General features: G+C 39.2%; 1 protein-coding gene across 1 annotated transcript; it reads right to left on the bottom strand.

Annotated features, from left to right (window-relative positions):
* Nucleotides 1-222: 222 nt before the first annotated feature.
* Nucleotides 223-18393, bottom strand: slc27a4 (solute carrier family 27 member 4). The gene is made up of 14 exons (XM_084934961.1): nt 17984-18393; nt 16441-16602; nt 14576-14786; nt 14289-14472; nt 12720-12878; nt 11734-11803; nt 11460-11551; nt 10953-11062; nt 9073-9282; nt 7125-7251; nt 6566-6703; nt 6318-6482; nt 4894-5040; nt 223-4352 (listed from the first exon to the last, which is right to left on the bottom strand). Exons 2-14 carry the CDS (start codon nt 16599-16601, stop codon nt 4195-4197), a joined length of 1932 nt encoding a protein of 643 aa, XP_084791087.1. The 5' UTR covers nt 16602; nt 17984-18393; the 3' UTR covers nt 223-4194.
* Nucleotides 18394-19176: the final 783 nt, after the last annotated feature.

The raw sequence follows: 19176 nt of genomic DNA, 5'->3' as shown, positions 1-19176 counted from the left end.
ATATTTTTCTTAAAATCTCTCTTTGAAATCAGTTTAATAGTTTATTACATTAAAGTTACCTTCACATTCCTTTTTTAGGACACACCTTGATCTAAAATGACCTGCTTAGCCCGATATTTGGTACAGCCATTAAGAGTAGCCTGTCTCACTATCAGAATTCAAACTCGACAGTCTGCATCATCAGAAGAAAAAAAAAAGTGTCATTGCAATCAGAGTCCAGTGAAGAGTTTAAATATTTTTTATTAATAATGATGATTTTTCCATTTGCAGCTCTGCTTTTATCTCATTTTCTTGAGATGCATGATGTATACAACGAGCCTTCAGTGGACAAGGGGACATCAGTGTGTCACACACACAGCACACCTCACACACCTCCTCTACGCACTCTGCTCAGAACTGCTGTCTATGGAGTGAGACAATAAAATTATATATACTGAATTAAAACAAACAACTAATCCTTTTCCACACATGTAGGCAGACATGTTTGAACCACGACAGGGAGGAACAAAGAAAAGTGCAACAGAAAAAGATGTGTTATACATAAAACAGCCAGGCTGCGTGATCACCACTCAGTTAAACTTAACTGTGCCTTAAGAGGTGACTCGTCACTTGTATTTGAAGCGACATACATTGACCGATGTCATTATGAGCTGGGAAGACTGGTGACAGCTTGAAGCCTTTGAGGCTTTCCTCACCAAATTTGACCATTTCAGAAGTTTTCAGTTGATTTCTTAGTATGAGAGAAGCTGAATGGTCACACCGATCTCCATGTGTGAGTGTGTTAGGGACTCGTGTTAAATCCAAACCGTACAACGATAATGTAAATGTATTCAGATGGTATGGGAACTTGTTTCCTCAGAGTCATTTTAATGACATGCTAAATGAAAGATTTGAATCAGTTTTAAACTTCTTAAACAAATTATTATCATGCGTGATCATGACCATGCCTAGTTTGTATAGTGTCGTTTCTGACTCAATATTTATTCTCTCAGACATCACAAAACAAAGAGCTCTGAGTAGACGCAAAAAAATAATAAATCAGTGTTTCCCTGAACCAACCCCCCCCCGCAGATCCTGCTAAGAGAAAAAACAAAAAGCCATTCGATTGTCTTTCAAAATGCATGAATCCTCTTTTCTTATACCAAAACCACAAAAAAGCTATGATTTCACACAAACAACACAAAAGCAAACAGATGTAGCAGTAAAACAATCAAAGTTCAATTAGCAGTTGTACAAAAATAATAATTTAACTCATTAAGAATAATGGAAACATCCTCTTCAGAGTGCTCTTTGTGGGACTGTTTAATCACACGCCCCCTGGTGGTCAGGGTCGATGAATGCAACCCCTCAGGTAGAAGCATCATAACAGCCAAACCGAGTTCCCTTTGGATATACAAATCAGACTTTACCGAACATGATCACCATCACCACTCACTTATTTTCTTTTTCATACATTCATGAGAACATTTCACACTCATCATTAAAGAATAAATACAAGTTAATGAGAGAGACGGAGGAAGCAGCAACAAATCTGTCGAACGGCTTTGTTTTTGTTGTTTTATTCCCCCAAAACAGGGAAATCACACTTGAGAGCAACTTTGACGGTCACTGTCAGCAGACTGCAGCCATCAAAGTCAACTGCGTCAATCAGTGCAATGCATAAATCAAGAAAAGATGTTTAAACATAAACTGCTGAAAAAAAGATAACTTGCTGTATTGTAGGCAACTTAGGATGTGATCAGTTGCAATGTAAGAAGAAAAACAAAAACACACACACACACACAAACAGGGTAATGGCAGACTACAAACAACACACTTTGGTAAACAATATTTGAAAAAGGTTTTGAGCATTTGTTTGGAACGTCATGTTATGAGACCTTCTGAACCATCTTAAAAGTCAACTAAATAAAACCATCAAGTTGCAATTGGGAACTTAGGAAATATGTGAGATGTATTCAGATTTTTTGTTTTGAACAAATGTCTGAATCAGTAATAACACGAAGCAGGAAATGAGTACCCGAGAGAAACGGATGGGATTGGAGGGAGAGGAGAACGGGGAAGAGATGAAGGGAAAGGAATGGGCCGGTTGGCAGAAAGTACAATAAAGGCTTAAAATAAAAGTGCTGAGCAAACAGAAACTCGGGTAAAATACTATATGACAACCTAAGAAAGAAATACAAAGCAAATAAAACTGTTAGCAGACATGTTAAAGTTACAATTAGGACTAAAAGAACAGAAGAGTTTAAAAACAAGAAGTATAGGTTGGTCATTGGAATTGCTATCATAGCAGCCTTGGGAAATTGGACCCCTGCCCAATGACAAAAATAAACCCTTCCTGCACCTGGCAGGATAAAGATGCCAGTCCAGTGGCTGCCGTGAATAGTTACCAGACAATTTTCAGGAAAATATTTGGAGCTCCTGTGATCCGTGCCAGATTTGCATGACTAGTATGTCAGGTAATTCGGAGACAGACAAAATTAGATCATGGAAGACGGACACCAACAGAGAGTGAAAGATGAAGTCCAACAAAAGGAAGCGTGTGGGCCAGGGCCTGTGAACCTGGGAGGTGAACTCACAGTAAGGCACAGTGCTCTGCTTGTGGTTGATGATGCGTATTCATGCTGCTACAACCTCAGAGAACATCTACTGCAAACAACAGACAATAACATTGATGACAAAGCATGTTGTCTTCTCTTCTTCTACTGCTCCATGTTGATGCACTCCTTCCAGTTCAAATGTTCCTGCTCCCGCCTTTGAATCTTTGGATCATTCAGCATTCCCTCAACTGGTAGAACATCCCTTTTAGCACCAGATGAACTCCTCACTAATCAGGTGCTTTTGCCACTTCACTCAAATTTATATAATTTAAAAGAATATACACACCCTAATATAGGCAAAGTCTACCTTTCAGGACAAAACCTGCACAAAACAGCCACACAGCAATACTGGACTCATGCTCAGTATGTGAACAAGTCCTGTTTATGGAAATAGCTCCATGTATTTAGTCCAGGGTTGAATCAGTCTGATCACATGACTTTGTGTTTTAACAGCTGATATAAGGAGGACTCCCCAAGCCATTGAAGCACAGATTTGGATACACACAAAGCAGAATAAAAGACAACAGAAAGACTTTAACAAAATAAATTAATGTCTGTATTTTCTTAAATATGTAGAAACTACAACTTAAATATATTTGGTGTATCTCAGACATTTAAATACAAAGCTTTGTTTTTCTTCATTTCCGATGTGGATAATTATTGCACTGCAATTGCTAGAGCCCTATTTACACCTTCAACCACTGGACTTTGTTTTTACTTCTGTTACAGGTCAAATATGTTGGTCTTTAAAAAGCAAAGAAAGAAAGAAAGCCTTTGGATTTGCTGTAATACAACAGGAATGGAAAAGAAAAGACAGAGAGCTGAGAGTTAAAGGAAATACTTTGATACATTTGACCTAAAACAGGACGTATGTAGCTATTCCACGTTTGTCACTTATGGCTAATTGTGCAGGTTAAGTCGACAGCAGTAGCTTCAGTCTGTCACAAAACAATCTCACTAACAGAACAATGAACAGAGAGATAGTTTAGGTCCAAGTAGGTCCCTCTGTTATCTCACATATTTAATGTACTTAATCCATGTTCTTCATCAGCATCCTTTAAGTCTGTGTTTATCTGGAGTGTCAAGTTTTTGCATCCTGGATGCTAGGCAGCCTATCCCTCTCCTCTTGTTCCTCCTTCATGCCAGCAATAACCTGTGGTTTAATGGACCAGCGTTTACAGGTGGGAGTGTATGAGATCTGTTGGTGGGCGAGGGAGTGCGTGGTTATGAAGGGTGGCTTCAAGTCACCAAGCAGACCTGCTTTCTAGGTTTGTGCCTCTCTCTTTGTTTGCTGAGGTAGCGAGAGAAGTTGTTGAGGAGTATTCAGGAGCGACGGGCAGAGTGGAGTGTGTGTTTTTGAGCGTGACGTGCATCAGTCTGTTATTAAGGATGTTAAAGAGCAAAGTGGTTTTGGGAATACGTGTGTGTGTTGGCCTGTATATGGCTATTCTCTTCTTTATTGTAATGTATTATTTTTGTGACTAAGGGGACAAAATCTTCTAATTTGGTCACACATATTGTCTTCTGTATTTGTGTGTGAAAGTGTGTGTGTGTGCAAGTATGTGTGTGTGTGTTGATGTAGTGGTCAGCCTGGTCATCACAATTTGCATTTCCCTGACAGAATGGAGCGGTACAGCTCCTCGTCCAGCTGCACGTAGCGCCCTTTGCTGGAATCCAGGAAGTACAGTCTGCCTGACACTGCGCTGGGATCAAAGCTGTCCCGACGCAACTCTGTCTTCTGAAACTTAAAAGTACCTAAGAGAGATACACAGAAAGAGAATGTGTAGAGAGATTCGCTTGCCAAACAATGCCCTTTAATCGAAGTACTGCCATCAGTGCTAGTTTTTCTCTTATGAAATCTGCTGTATTTGTAAAATACATCAAATGTATGTTTTATAAAACTATAATACTATCTAAAGTTGAGATATACCTACTCTATTCTACACTGAAGAACAAAACTGGAGATATTCAAAGTACTGGAAAAACACAAATGGAGTTTTGTGATGATAAAAAAAAAAGTGTCAACAAAACAAAATATAATTTGTTGCATGGACTCAAAGTGATCAAAAACTTGCTGTAAGCTAGAAATTAGATTACAATATATAATTTCCCCATTGAAGACTAAGAGGGAGCAGAAAAAAAACTTCTAGTTAACTGAAAAAACTATGGAAGTGGCTGAGAAAGTTTAAGACTCAGACGGCACTTCAAAAGCAATTGAAGCATTCTGTAAACTAAACAAAGAAATGCGCTTCCTTTCTTATGCAAGATATCAATATTTGGTTGAAGTCATTTCTACCTGTCTTGTTGACCTCTGGGAGGAAGCGGAGGAAGACAGGTCTGGCATATGGAGGGAGAGCCTTCTCCATGTCTTTCACAAACTTCTCCAGGTTAGTGGAGTGAGATGGATCGGCAATGGCTGCCATTCCAGCCTTTCCCTCTGCTCCTGTGCACACAGATGCAGGCAGGTCAGAGGAGGAATTCTAGCGCCAGCTGAGGTTGAAGTTCAGGTCATGTTTGTGCAATGAGACCAAAAGCCTTGTGGAGAACCTTTGTTTACACAGTATCCCACTTGTATTTCTCCCTTTCATATAGCACCAGAGCATCACAGAAGCTTCAGCTTTGTACAGTAGATGAGGCCCGTCTGGCAGTCAACATTCAGCTTTTATTATATTGACACCACTAACTGACTTTATGCATTGTCTTCCTGCACAAAAGTAACATCTCTTTGAAAAATAGCATGCTTATATGTTTGTGTTTTTACTGCTGTGCCAGTATAGCCTTCATATACCTTCTTTGTCACTGTGCAACAGGAACCAAACACATTTTGACTTTGGGGAAATATAACTGTATTAGAGTGAGTGGAAATTGGAGCCTCAGACTTGTTCAAAACACCAGTGGACCTCAACTACAACTCAGTCCTTTACAGCAAAACACATATATATATACACACGTGTGTGTGTGTGTGTGTGTGTGTGTGTGTGTGTGTGTGTGTGTACGTACATATATATACACACACATATACGTATATATATATATATACACACACACACACACACACGTGTGTGTGTGTGTTTATACATATGTATCTATCTATCTATAATTTTAGGCCAAGAGCAAGCCAAGACATTACATCTGTGACAACTATAGAGCTAAGCACAGTGTGGTTCTTGCTTGAAAAAACAAAAAAAAACCTCATGGTGTTGCTCGGTATACTTAATTTATATACGCTGCACTTGTCTATTTCATTTACACATTTACTAATGAATTGAGACTTCATTTAAAACGTGAGATAATACTTATTAATAAGAAATTGTGCACAAGAAACATGTTTTATTCTAAGAAATAAACTCAAAATGTTTACCATCCTGGGTTTGCTGGGCATTAAATAAAAAAAAAAAAATCATCCTTGAATATCAAATATCAATATCAAAACCATCTGCTCTGCTGTAATTCATCTGCAATATGTAGTCCAGACGGTCCTGCGAATTCTGGAAACAACGGAGTCAGTTTATCCAGCAAGCGTAGCTCCAAGCAAAGATTTCTAAATTACTCTAAGCTTCCTTTTCGGTTAAAATTAAGGTATATCATATAATATATCATATAAAAAGCCAGTGTGTCTGATTAGCCAACATTTATGTATTACCCAGGATGTTAATGACTATTAAAGTATTAAAAAAACAAAAAGAAAAAAAAACAAAAACAGAAATTCCGAGATATTACCTGGTACTTCCACTCCATACACAACGACATCCTTCATATCTAGGAGTCTGCTTAGAGTTCCTTCCACCTCGGTTGTTGAGACATTCTCTCCTTTCCAGCGGAAAGTGTCTCCTGTTCGGTCTTTGAAGTACATGTGGCCATACTTATCCATGATCAGCACATCACCTAGTGAGAAGGAAATGATTCAGTATTCAGTCATAATGGCATACGGTAAACTACTCAATATGTGTGTGGCTAAGTGCTCCAACCTGACAGATAGGCACTATCTCCCTTCTTAAACACACTATGAGCAATCTTCTTGTCAGTTGCTGTTTGGCTGACGTAGCCGTCAAACCTACGTAGAGGGTCATTCTGAATGATTCTGCCAACAAGCTGTCCAGGCTCACCTTGAATGAGAAAGAGATAAGGAACATTAGTCTTTTTGGAGCCTCCAAGGAGCTTAAATAAGACCGCTTATGCATATTATGTATTCTGGAACGTTTAACACACAGATTATAAACACAGTGCCATACTATAATTCTGAGTGGTCACAGCCTTTCTGATGAGTAAACTACTCTAGCTTTGTTTTAACACTATCAATCAGTCAGCTGACCCTTAGTGTTTAGAAACCTACAAAGTATTACTGCTAAAAATACAGATGACATGTTCATCTTTAGTTAATAAAGAAACATGCACCATTTTTATGGGAATGTATGAGCTGTGGATCTACACGAGGTGTTTATTACTACTTAAAAATAACATTGTAAACTTATTTTGAGCTTGTTAGGGTTAAAAGAGATGTTTGGTACAAGTAGACTGTAAACCCACCAGGTTTACAAGGAATACAGACACCATCAGGTCCCCTAATTAGCTCCATGGTCTCTTCATCAACCCTCACCAGTCTGATGGGGTAGATGAAGGGTAGAATCTGACTGTTGAAGCCGCACGCTCCCATCTGATGCAAAGACAAAGAGCAGCAACCACAAATCTATCAGTATGGTGAGGACAATGAAAGGCACACATACAGTTAGGTCCATAAATATTTTTCTCATTTTGGTTCTGTACGTTGACACAATTAATTTAAATGAAACAACTCAGATGCAGTTGAACTCGAGACATTCAGCTTTAATTCTGTGGGCTGAATATAAATATTGCATAAAAAAATGTGAGGAACTAAAGCATTTTACCCCCCCCCCCCCCCCCCCCAAAAAAAAAATCCCCTTCATTTAAGGGGCTCAAAAGTAATTAAACAAATAAATAACTGAAAATAAAATGTTCATTTCCAGTACTTGGTTAAAAACCCTTTGCTGGCAATGACAGCCTGAAATCTTGAAGTCACGGACATCACCAGATGCTGGGTTTCCTCCTCTTTAGTGCTCTGCCAGGCCTTTACTGTCATTTGTTTGTGGACCTTTCTGTCCAAAGTTTAGTCTTCAACAAGTGAATTGCATGCTCAACTGGATTAAGATCAGAATTGGCCATCCAAAAATATTCCATTTCTTTGGGTTGCTTTAGCTGTATGTTTTGGGTCACTGTCCATCTCTATTATGAAACACCACCCAATCAATTTTAGTGCATTTAGCGGGATTTGAACAGAATTCATTTGGCTGCTTCTGTCCTGTGTCACATCATCACTAAACACTAGTGTCCCAGTGCCACTGGCAGCCATGCACGCCCAAGCCATCACACTGCCTCCGCTGTGTTTTACAGACGATGTGGTTGCTTTGGATCACGAGCTGTTCCACGCCTTCTCCATACTTTCTTCTTGCCATCGTTCTGGTAGAGGTTGATCTTGGTTTCATCCTTCCAAAGAATGTTTTTCCAGAACTCTGCTAGTTTTTAAAAAAAGATTTTTTATTTACTTTTTTAGCAAAGTCCAATCTATTCTTGAGGTTTAAGAGTGGCTTGCACCTTGTAGTGAATCCTCTGTATTTACTTTCATGCAGTCTTCCGTTTATGACTTGGATATTGATATGCCTACTTCCTGGAGAGTGTTGTTCACTTGGTTTGCTGTTGTGAAGGGATTTCTTTTCACCATGGAAATGATTCTGTCTCATGTGTGTGTCCAGGTCTTTTTGCATTGTTGAGTTCACCAGTGATTTCTTTCTCAGGATGCATCAAACTGTAGATTTTGCTATTTCTAATATTGCAGCAATTTCTCCGATGTGTTTTTTCTGTTTTTGCCCCTTACAGATGGCTTGCATGGAGAGCACCTTTGACCACATGCTGTATGTTCACAGCAAAATCTCCCTAATGGAATCACCACACCTCAAATCAACTCCAGGCGTTTTATCTGCTTAATTGATAATGACATAACAAAGGCTATTTCATTGGCCCACACCTGCCAATGAAATAGCCTTTCAGTCAATTGTCCAGTTACTTTTGGTCCCTTTAAAAAGACAGTGGCTATGTGGAAATGTGGATACCCTCAAATGAAAGCTGGGAGTCTATAACTATAACTAACTATAATTGGAATATCTATTAGTAAACAGATAAAAATAACAAAGCTTGTGTCAGTGTCCAAATATATATAGACCTAACTGTATTACAGCAGCTTACAAGGTGCTGTTATGTTTAATATTGTGACCTTAGAGCATTAATGAAAACAAAAACCTCTGAATTATTTTTTTAATTTATGCAACTTGATTAAGCAGTCTTTGGGATTCTAAAAGACAATACTTTACCACAGTGATGCCATTTTAAACATTTGGATTCATAATGAAATTAAATTATGCCAGTTCAACATCACCAGTTTTTTTGGGAGACATGTTCCTACCTTGTTATCAAAGTTGCCCAGACTGCAATTGCACTCTGTGGCTCCATAAAACTCTGCAATCTGTGAAATGTTGAAGCGGTTCATGAATTCCTCCCATATGGACTGACGCAGGCCGTTGCCCAGTGCCATGCGCACACGATGCTGTCGCTCTGTATCACGAACTGGCTGGTTCAGTAGATACCGGCAGATTTCTCCAATGTACTGCACAATCTGGAGGACAGTGGGAATAAAAACAATCAGTAATGAGACAAAAGTTAAAAAAAAAAAAGAAAAAAAAAAAAAGACTGCTTAATGGCTTTACAGCAAGCATACAGTGGTTGGACAAAGAATTGAAAGAGCTATGGGGATAATATTAAATCTTTAAAGGATTTTTACTGAAAATGACATGATATAGAGACATATTCTCAAAAAGGAGATTGTAATGTGCTACTGTGTTGTACCTAATAAATCAAATCTGTGACAGGGACACCCTGTTTCAGTTTTAAGGCTTCATGTAGTAGGAGATAACAATAGAAAATCTTCTTGTCCTCAGCAAATCTTCATATTAGCTTCATTTATTAAATAAAACATCAGATGGTCATCAACTCATTACCGTTTAACTTTATGTAACAAAAAACTAAGCAGTGCTGTGAAAAACTAAGTACACCCTTACGTAAGAAGCAGCTGAGTGCTGCTAATCAAATGCACTTGATGAACTGGTCATCACCAAGTTTGACCACCTCTATAAAAGTAGAAGTTTTAATAGTTTCCTGGTCTGGAGCATTCAGGCATGTCTTAACACAAAGTCAAGGAGGAAAGACATGAACAATGATCTTAGAGAAGCAATTGTTACCCACATATCAACCTGGGAATGGTTATAAGACTATTTCTAAATAGTTTTCAGTCCATCATTATAAAGTAAGAAAGATTATAGTGGAAGACATTCATGACATTTGCCAATCTTTCCAGGAGTGGATGTTCCAGCAAATTCACTCAAAGGTCAGACTGTGAATGCTCAAAGTAACTGCAAAAAACCAAAGAGCTACATCTCAGACTCTACAAGTCTTGGTTAGCATGTGAAATATTAAAGGTCATGACAGTGCATTTCGAAAAAGACTGCGCTGTATGGCTTGTTTGGAAACATTGCCAGGAAAAAGTCTTTTCTCCCTATAAAGAATATAATAACACGGTTTAGTTTTGCAATGTTGCTTCTGAAAAATCATCAAAACTTCTTGACCAGTGTGCTTTACACAGATGAGACCATCATGTCTCCAGTGTTTGGCCATAATGCCACAGCGACAAACACCTCACATTAATTTTTAAGGGATGACGATGTTGGCTTGTTTTGCAGCCACGGGACCTGAGCACCTTGCAGTCACTGACTCAGTCATGAACTCTTCTGTAAAGCAAAGTATTTTAGAGTCAAATATGAGACTAAATGTCTGAAAGCTAATGCTTGGCCAAAACTGGTTCAACCTGACTGAAATGCTGTGGTACGACCATAACAGAGCCGCACACGAATGCCTGCAAACCTCAATGAACTAAAGTAACGCTGTGAACAAGAGTGAGCCAAAATTCTTTCAGAACAATGTGAGAAACTGATAAAGTCATACAGAAAACGATTACTTTAAAGTTATTGCTGTTAAAGGTGGTTCTACAAGCTACTGAATCATGGTTAGTTTTTAAACTAACCTTTTGCATTTTAGCTAAGTTTCTGTTAAATAAATAATGACATGGTGATGTGTCAATGTGTCCTGCGTTGTTATTCATCTCAGGTTGCATCTACATAATGATAAGACTTGGAAAGGAACAGATTTTTAAAAATTATTTCATGGTATATAAAACTTTAGAAGTGAAAGAGGGTGCAGTTTGTTTTTCACCTGACTGTGCAACATGCTTACCGTGCAGTTATATTTGACACAGTCATCCCAGAACCGTGAGGCAGAGAACTTCTTTCTGATGACTACAGTCATGCCGTGTATTAGGCACTGGCCAACTCCCACAATGTTTCCTTTAGACAAAAAATAAAAAATAAAAAAAATAAGCAAAAACTGTTTAAACCAAAGCAATTATAAGATGAACGTAGATATCGCTATCTACGTTCCAGAAAACTGAACAATGATAGCTAACAGTTAGTGACGGTTGACATATTAGCATTTGCAAACTGGCCTTTTATAACTAATCTTTCTATCTTCAAAAATTACAACACAACATTGTAGTAAGAAAACATGAACTAGTGAAGTCTCTCCAAGTTTGAAGAGTTATAATTAGTATCGTACTGTTGTTTAAACCAAGAAAAAAGCAACGATTTTCTGAATAATGTATTAATCAAACTTTGGAGGAAACACTCCAACTCATTCGTAGATTAAAACACCTCCTACCCTTTTATGTTCTTTTAACAGACATACCTGCAGAGTGGTAAAGTGGAAGGCAATCGTACAATACATCGTCTGATGTCATCCTAAAGCCATAATACACCAAAGCTGCCATGCGATAGTACCTGAACACCAGGGCGGGGTGACGAACAAAAAGAGAAAAAAGTCAAATGAGCAAATACAAAAGCATTTAGTTTTATTTATTCCTCTCACTTTTTAACAACACTGCTTGTTCTTTACATGAAAGCTACATGGATCAACAAAGAGAACAGCTGCATTCCTGTGTGTCTGTTTGCCTCCTTCCTACCTGCTGTGCACAACAATAGCTGCTTTAGGCATCCCAGTGGTTCCTGATGTGTAGATGTAGAACAGGCGATCTGAAAACAGCACAGTGAGAGTAAGACAATAGCAGAATCTGGTATGAGTGGGTTTATCATGTGCTTGAGTGCTTATACTTATACATTTATGCTTAGTTTAAATGTTTACTTTTAATTTACTGCTGAGTCCTCACTTTTGATTAGTTTTGCAGGAGGGTAAATACTCACCTTTCATCTCTATTTACAAGAATATTCACAGTTTTAATTATAAAGTCCTTTTTTAAGTTACAGAACTGAAGCATGGAGACAGAAAAAAGCAGTATGACATGACTTGATTGTGAACATTGTGGATTCCATTTGTTTTCCCTTTTGCACCGTCTTAAAAAGGCAATACTTTTAGTTGCCTCGTGACAAGTCATCAGTAAATCCCTAAATCTATCAAAATAAAACAAAGGAAGATGATTAATGATAGGTATAACTCTTACTTGCCTGTGCCCATCGTATCATTAATTACACACATTTTTCATTTAATGAACATATAGTGCATTATGTGAAGAAATAGTTAAAAGGGTCTGTCTTTTTTGTGGTAAGAAATATATCAAACAGAAAAAAGTGACATTCTTGACAATTCGCTTCAGTGGAAGTTTTTTTTGTCAATATAAGTTTAGAAATTTGATTTCACATGACTGTGAGTCATTCCTTGGACCCAAAAATATTACTCAACACCTGCCAAGTAGTCAGTGCAGCTAGAGAGACAAAAATGCAAACAAATAGCTTTCTGAAATTGGTATGTTGTTTTAGTTAGAGTTGGTGCTAGGATTTTTTCATATTTTTATGACTGATAACCAGAAAAATCATTATTCAGCATTGTTCAGTGACATTTTCCTTGACCTGCAAGAAGATATCACTTTAAACCAAAAAAAGAAAATTTCAGATCCTGAATGGTTGTGAGATCTCATGGACACGGTGCTTTTACCTATGAAGCTGCGATCTGGCCGAGGGGGTAGATGAGAAGGGGCACCAGCCACCAGGGGCTCGAGGCACTCTGTTCCCTGTGGGACTCGTTTGGGATCCCAGTCTCCAGAGCAAAACATCTGCACTGCCTTCCCCATTGAACTATGGACTTCAGACACAGCTGTGAGAACAGAAACAAATTCAAATACATCAAATACATTTCACATATCCTTATCACAAGACAGCTGCACATTGTTCAACATTTAAATACAAGAAAGCTTGCATCATTTGCAAACTTTAATCAATGACAAAACAAAGAGTATAGAGAGTGGTGTAAAATACAATATATACAAATTGTTAAAAGGTTAAAATAACTTGAAATGTTTATAGAGAAAGCATATTGAGGTACAATGTCACAAAAAAAATATGTAAAAGGAAGTGAATCAGGCAAAAAAAAGGGAAACAACAAATTGAAACGGCTCTCGTGTTTCACCTGAGGGGAAAAAAGATCCAAAAGCCTTATGTCATGCCTAAGCACTAAAGCTAGTAGCTTGAATTTTGACCTATTCTGTAAAAGAGCTGTGTTTCCAATTACTTAAAGGCATAAAACACACTACAAATCCATTACCCAGTACAGAGCCTATTCCCTCGATCTCAGAGTGACCAGCTCAAAAATCATTCACTCTTTATAGTTGTTGAGATCAGGGCTTTCCATATTGGGCAGGGACCCAAGAAGGCACCAAGAGGAGAGTGAATTACATCTACAAATAATACTTGACCATCCTACCGAGCTGTGGCAGTTTTAGATAATGAGAGTTCAAGCTCAAGTAATACAAAGGCATGTTTGCAGGTTTGTAGAGTGAGCAAAATGAGAGTTAATTCACGCAATGTCAAACATACAAAACACACAAATATGATGATATGGCATTTAATTTAATACTCACTACAATCCTAATCTTACTGGCAAGTGAAAATGACTTTTTCATTTGTTTTATCTATTTGACAGTATTTCAGATATAATGTCAAGGCTGGTGTAACCTAGGAGGAATATGCACAATTTACTTTTTTAGGTGCTGTAATTAATTTAATTGAAACAATATATTTGTTTCAATGATGTTTAATGATGTATAAAAACCAACATGATTTTAAAACTGTGTAATGGTTTGATCTAGCCCCTAACGAAAACCATAACCCTCAGTTGATTTGACCTGAACACTGTACTATCAGACGTGTCTATGTCACAGTGATTCTGCCTTTTATCTGCCTCCTATCATGCAACACATTTCTCTGCAGAGCTCAGACCTTGGACAATGCAGACTAGTGGCAGTCCCTCCCTCATTACCTTATCCCTTCTTTGTGTTTATCAGTCATTTAAAGCTTTACTGGCTGATACTGAAGAAACACCTCCTCCAAAACCCATTTGTCTTTATGACCTCTGTGGCTGTCTCCCCTCACCACTCACCTCTCTTATTGCACAGGAACCAGAACAGCATTCATCAGCATATGGCGATGCTGTACAGACTGTTATGCCTCAGCTTTCTCGTCTAACTTTCAAATCTATCCAACTTTCATCTGCCCTCTTTGCTCTTACCATCAGTTAGCTCTGAACCAAAGATCACAGCCTTGGCATTGGAGATGGTGACACAGTGGACCAAAGCATCTAGTCTTAAATTGAAGTTGATGAGAGCCGCTTCTACTCCAATTTTAGCCATGCCCAACCATATGCCCACGTACTGCGATCTGTTCTCCATGAAAAGGGCCACCACATCACCTTCCTAATGACAGAAACAAAAACAAAAAAAGACAGTAATATAACTTTAAAAAGATTTGCTTTTGCTTAATTGCTTTTAATTAAGCTTTATTGTGTTGTACATCTACCTTAAAGCCTCTTTCCAGTAGCAGGTTAGCCACTCTGTTGGAGTATTCATCCAACTGTCGGAAAGTCCATCTCTCCCCAGTGCCCTCGAAGATGAGCGCTGTTTTGTCCCCATGACGGTGCACCGTTTCAGCAAAGATCTTGGGAATAGTGTTCTTCTCTCTGAGGTGGCGCCTGACGTTCAGTTTCACCCGCAGTAAAACACTGGCTGCACTGAAGGAGCAAAAGAAAACATTACTGTAAGAGAACAAATAACTTAATGATTCCCAGCAACATTAGCCATTTCACTGTTCATAATTTGCTGTTATTTTTCCAGCTCTGAGATCATTACGCTGCACTTTTTATTTTAAAAAAACATTAGCATTAACATTTGCAGCTCATCTGCTTAAATCCACACCATGTATCAATACATCTGAGAAATGAACAAAGACAACTTGATGTATCCTGTCTTTTGGCAACAACCATTTGTCTAACGATCCACCAAATTCCCTTTTGCAAAAATACATAAACCACCTTTTAAAGAAGCTGTACTTGAATGTATTGCGAACTGTATCCAAACCACATTACAAAGCATAAAATATTTTAACAGATATGGCTTGGAGGCCCACAAGGTCAAATTATGCATGAATGGCAATTCTCAGCACTTTACATTTGTGGTACAAAGGTAGTGTGCGATCTCCTGAGCAGTGAATAATTACAGAAATGTCATAAAAAAACAATAAGCCAAAGTACTTCTTGGCTACAGTGAGGTAGCGACAATATGCTTATCATTACATAAGAGAGTTATTTCATGGTCTAGATAAGCATTTATTGTTGCACAGCTAGTTGAGGCTAATTACTTTCTTTTCTTATGCCTTTTCTTACTTATACAGATCTATTGCTTAAGAACAGTACCCATTATAAAACTATAGCCTATTTATTTCTAATGCCTTAGTGACTCTTACAATGTATATACCTGAGCTTTGTCACACAAAAATGCCTCATCAACAGCTCGTGAGTCACTGTGTGAAATATATGATTCGTTAAGATCCAATGCTGTACAGAGTCTTTCTAACCTTGACACTTTAGACAATAATACAATTGATCAATACTACAACTTAACGTCATAATTCTAATCAAGCAGATGCAGCGTGCCAGAAGCAAAGATAATAAAATGTATAAACAAGACTAAACATTAGATGTGGCTAGCACATTTTCTATGACAATTTAACAGAAAAGGAGGACAAACAGTAATATTTCGTTCTCTAATTATGAGAAAACTGGGTGACCTTTGTATATAATGGGTCCCTGAATGGCAGTAATCCCTAATGGGTAGATTATTGTGTCGCTGTTCCCCTAAAGAGATAATTTACAATTTCCTGTTTTAAGATTACTGCAGCTATTGAGGAAAAAAGGAAGTTAACCTCAAACCAACTACAATGCCAGTTTCCACTTGTAAATACTGGCTTTAGGTATGCCACTTAAAACATTTGCTCCTACCCTTCTCTCTGTCCTCTGGACCTTTTGTCTTAAATATTTGAGATTGCGTGTTTAGAAACAGGTACAGAAGGAATATCTAGCCAGCTCTTAACAAGGGCTTAGGAACTAACCCTTGTTCGTGACAATTATGTGGTGAAGATGAGAATTTATCTGCAACTGTGAAACAACTTGCATGGATTTCACCTGTTTTTGCAGATTTAGTACTGTGTGACTATTGAGGTCACATTTAACTATGTCTGAATTTCAGAGCCAAAACTACAGGAAATTGGCCACTGGGTCACAGTTAAAAGTGACATAGCTCATGCCAAATGATTTGGAAGACATAATGCATCTATGGTCCAATTTTATGATTTTGCATTTAGCAAACAAACATAATTCCAATGCTTACTGTAAGTCTCTGCCAACTGTTTTGGCAAAGATATCCAGGAAGTTCCATCCTCCACTTCCCAGATAGAAGATCAGGATGGCTGGAAGAACCTGGTACCAGGGCAAGCCCACCAGCAGCCTCAACACAAAAAGCAGGGCAGTGCAGCATGCTAGACGCATCATCCTGAAAGAATGCACACACATATAAATAGATACAGAAGGGTCTGCCAGCCCCTTCTGTATCTACTGATCACAAACATTTCAGGCCAAATGACTGAAAGGTTACGTGCATGTTATATGAGCAAACAGAATTTTTGAATCCACTTCCTTAGATACGTAAACGACTCAACACCTTAACAATGTTATGGTCTATGGTTTTGTTTACATATCTGCAGTCCATTTCAATCCACTGAGTCAGCTCTGGTGGACTGAAGTTGCGGTGAAGGGTTACCATTTGAAATAGTGGAAATTTAGAGTCTTGGGTGACCTCTGGGTATTCATGATTACAGATAAGATTGTAAAACATTTATAAAATGTGTTAAGCTGGGTGGAACCCTTAAATTTTCTCTTCTTACTTGAAGGAGAAAACAAAAAGAAGCCTAAAGGCTCTGTTCTGAATTCACAGCAAACAGTCTAAAGTGACAGCAGACAGCACATGCTGACACAGTTTCCCAGTTGCCACCTGATACAGCCAGGAAGATAAGCCTAAACAGTAAATGATATCTTCACACCCATGTTTGTTTAAATAGCCTTTAAGCACAATACATATAGAGATGATTGATTTCAGTTCATCATCATCAAAATGCCATTTTATAACCCCCTCAATGCCTCCATACATCTGGCTGTAATTGTGATGATGTTAGTTCCATCATGCAAATTCAATAACTCCACTGCTAAAATATAAACAAGCACAGAGGAGAGCTCTGTGTGGACGATTACGTTACCCTGAACCTCAAACAGATCGACGTGATGGGTTCGAGGGAAAGAGATGCATTAAGGGGAGAGGTGGCCACTTCCCGGTAAGAAAAGAGCTTCATCATTCGCTGATGCCGAACCCGGAAATTTACATGGCGCGTAGCATTGCGGTAGAGGCTGTGGCAACGACAGGGGGAAGGCTCAACCCACTGTTGGCAAGGTTACACCTCACTAACCATGCCATGTGCATTTCAGACGAAGCCTTTTTTATGGCAACGACGTTGGCCAAAATCATCAAACTGATGTAGGTTATCATGGTAACAGGCGCGCCAGGGAAACAGGATGCGCAGCGTATTGTGCGCATCGGCTTAAAGGAAGCGGACAGCGTGACACCATGAGCAGCTTCTTTCAGGAGATGAAGATGAGGCATATGGTGTAATCGCACGGTTTGCTTGTCGGGGACAAATGGCCGTCTCAAATGTAAACATCGGACACCCCGAGTCCCGTCAGCGGGTTAATCGCTGACAAGGAGATGACGAGCCGCCGCTGCTCCTCTCTCCTTTCTTCTGGCGAATAATAAACGGGCCGGTCCGTCAAACACCACGCCGATCGATCTGGGCTGAGGCAGGGACCCATTTCCGTTTACATACCTTGCACCTCCTTCACAGCATGCAGGTGCGCAGAAATCCCAAACGTGAAAGTCGTTGTGTGCAATTCCACCTTGATCGGCTTACAGGCTAGCCTGGTCGCACCCCCACTCTCTCCCTCCCTCCGCTCTTCACCGCCGCTCGGTCGGCTTGACAGAGAAACGCACACGGGCTGACACAAGCACTGGGATCCCCCCCTTTGTTAATATCACAACGACCCGCTGCTCCTTCTTCGAAATCGCCTGGCAGTCTCCGTCGACTTTGATCCCGCGATCATCATCCGTTCATTGTCATAATCATCTATATTATCACTGGCTTCATTGTAGCCGATAAGCTCACTAGCAGGCGTAATTCAAATGACCTTATAATTTTCTTACTTGCGCCCGCCCACTGCCGTCAGCGTCAAATCAGTGAATCAGGAATAAGAGTTGACGGACGGGTGCAACAGCCAATCAAGAACATGAATGTACATCTTTTTCTACGTCACATCCGGCAGGAGGTGGGTGTTTGCGGTTCAGGAAATGCGGTGTGGCCCAGCAAGCTCAGTCAACGAGGCCAGCACGCGCAGCAGTTTCAACGCGGTTGTGACAAGGCCCTGATGCAAAATGAGTACGCCTCTTTATGCTATTCACTCATTACTCTGCTGCGACCTGCTAGAAATTTTCTTTAAGCCTATGTATGTCAACACAGGAGCTCCCGGAGGACTGTGGAATTAGGAAGGGCAGGTTTTCGAACAATAGCGACAGGATTAACCCGTCCTGTGTGCCAGAGAGGACTCGGATCTACTATAACAACTGTAACTTGCCATTTTTCAGTACAAAGGCTAGGTTGATTGAAAATAACATTAAGTTATTTGAACTCCTCGTAGATGTCGCATACATTCTTAAATGTACGACTGCTGAGCCAGACAGAACTGCTCTCAAGTGTTGCAATAAAACTTTGGCACCAAACAATTTCTATACTACATGTTGGCTCATGAATAATTGTGAATAATTGTTTTTGCTTTACGGACTGCTGCAACTTCAAGCCAAGAAATGTCCTGTTGTCTACATTTACAGAACACAAGGACGTTGACATTTTACACAGTGCTTATACTAGCAACGTGACATCTCTTGAATTGCACTGCATAACCAGGGTGGATTACAAAAAGTCTACGATAGCAAGCCGTTGAGAGCCACGGGTGCAGGTCAACAAAG

This window comes from Perissodus microlepis, chromosome 7 (assembly GCF_051167445.1).
Source record: "Perissodus microlepis isolate ML-2025 ecotype Zambia chromosome 7, ASM5116744v1, whole genome shotgun sequence".
Lineage (NCBI taxonomy): Eukaryota > Metazoa > Chordata > Actinopteri > Cichliformes > Cichlidae > Perissodus > Perissodus microlepis.
Note: the sequence above shows the minus strand (reverse complement) of the source record. Positions and strands in the feature narration are given on the sequence as shown.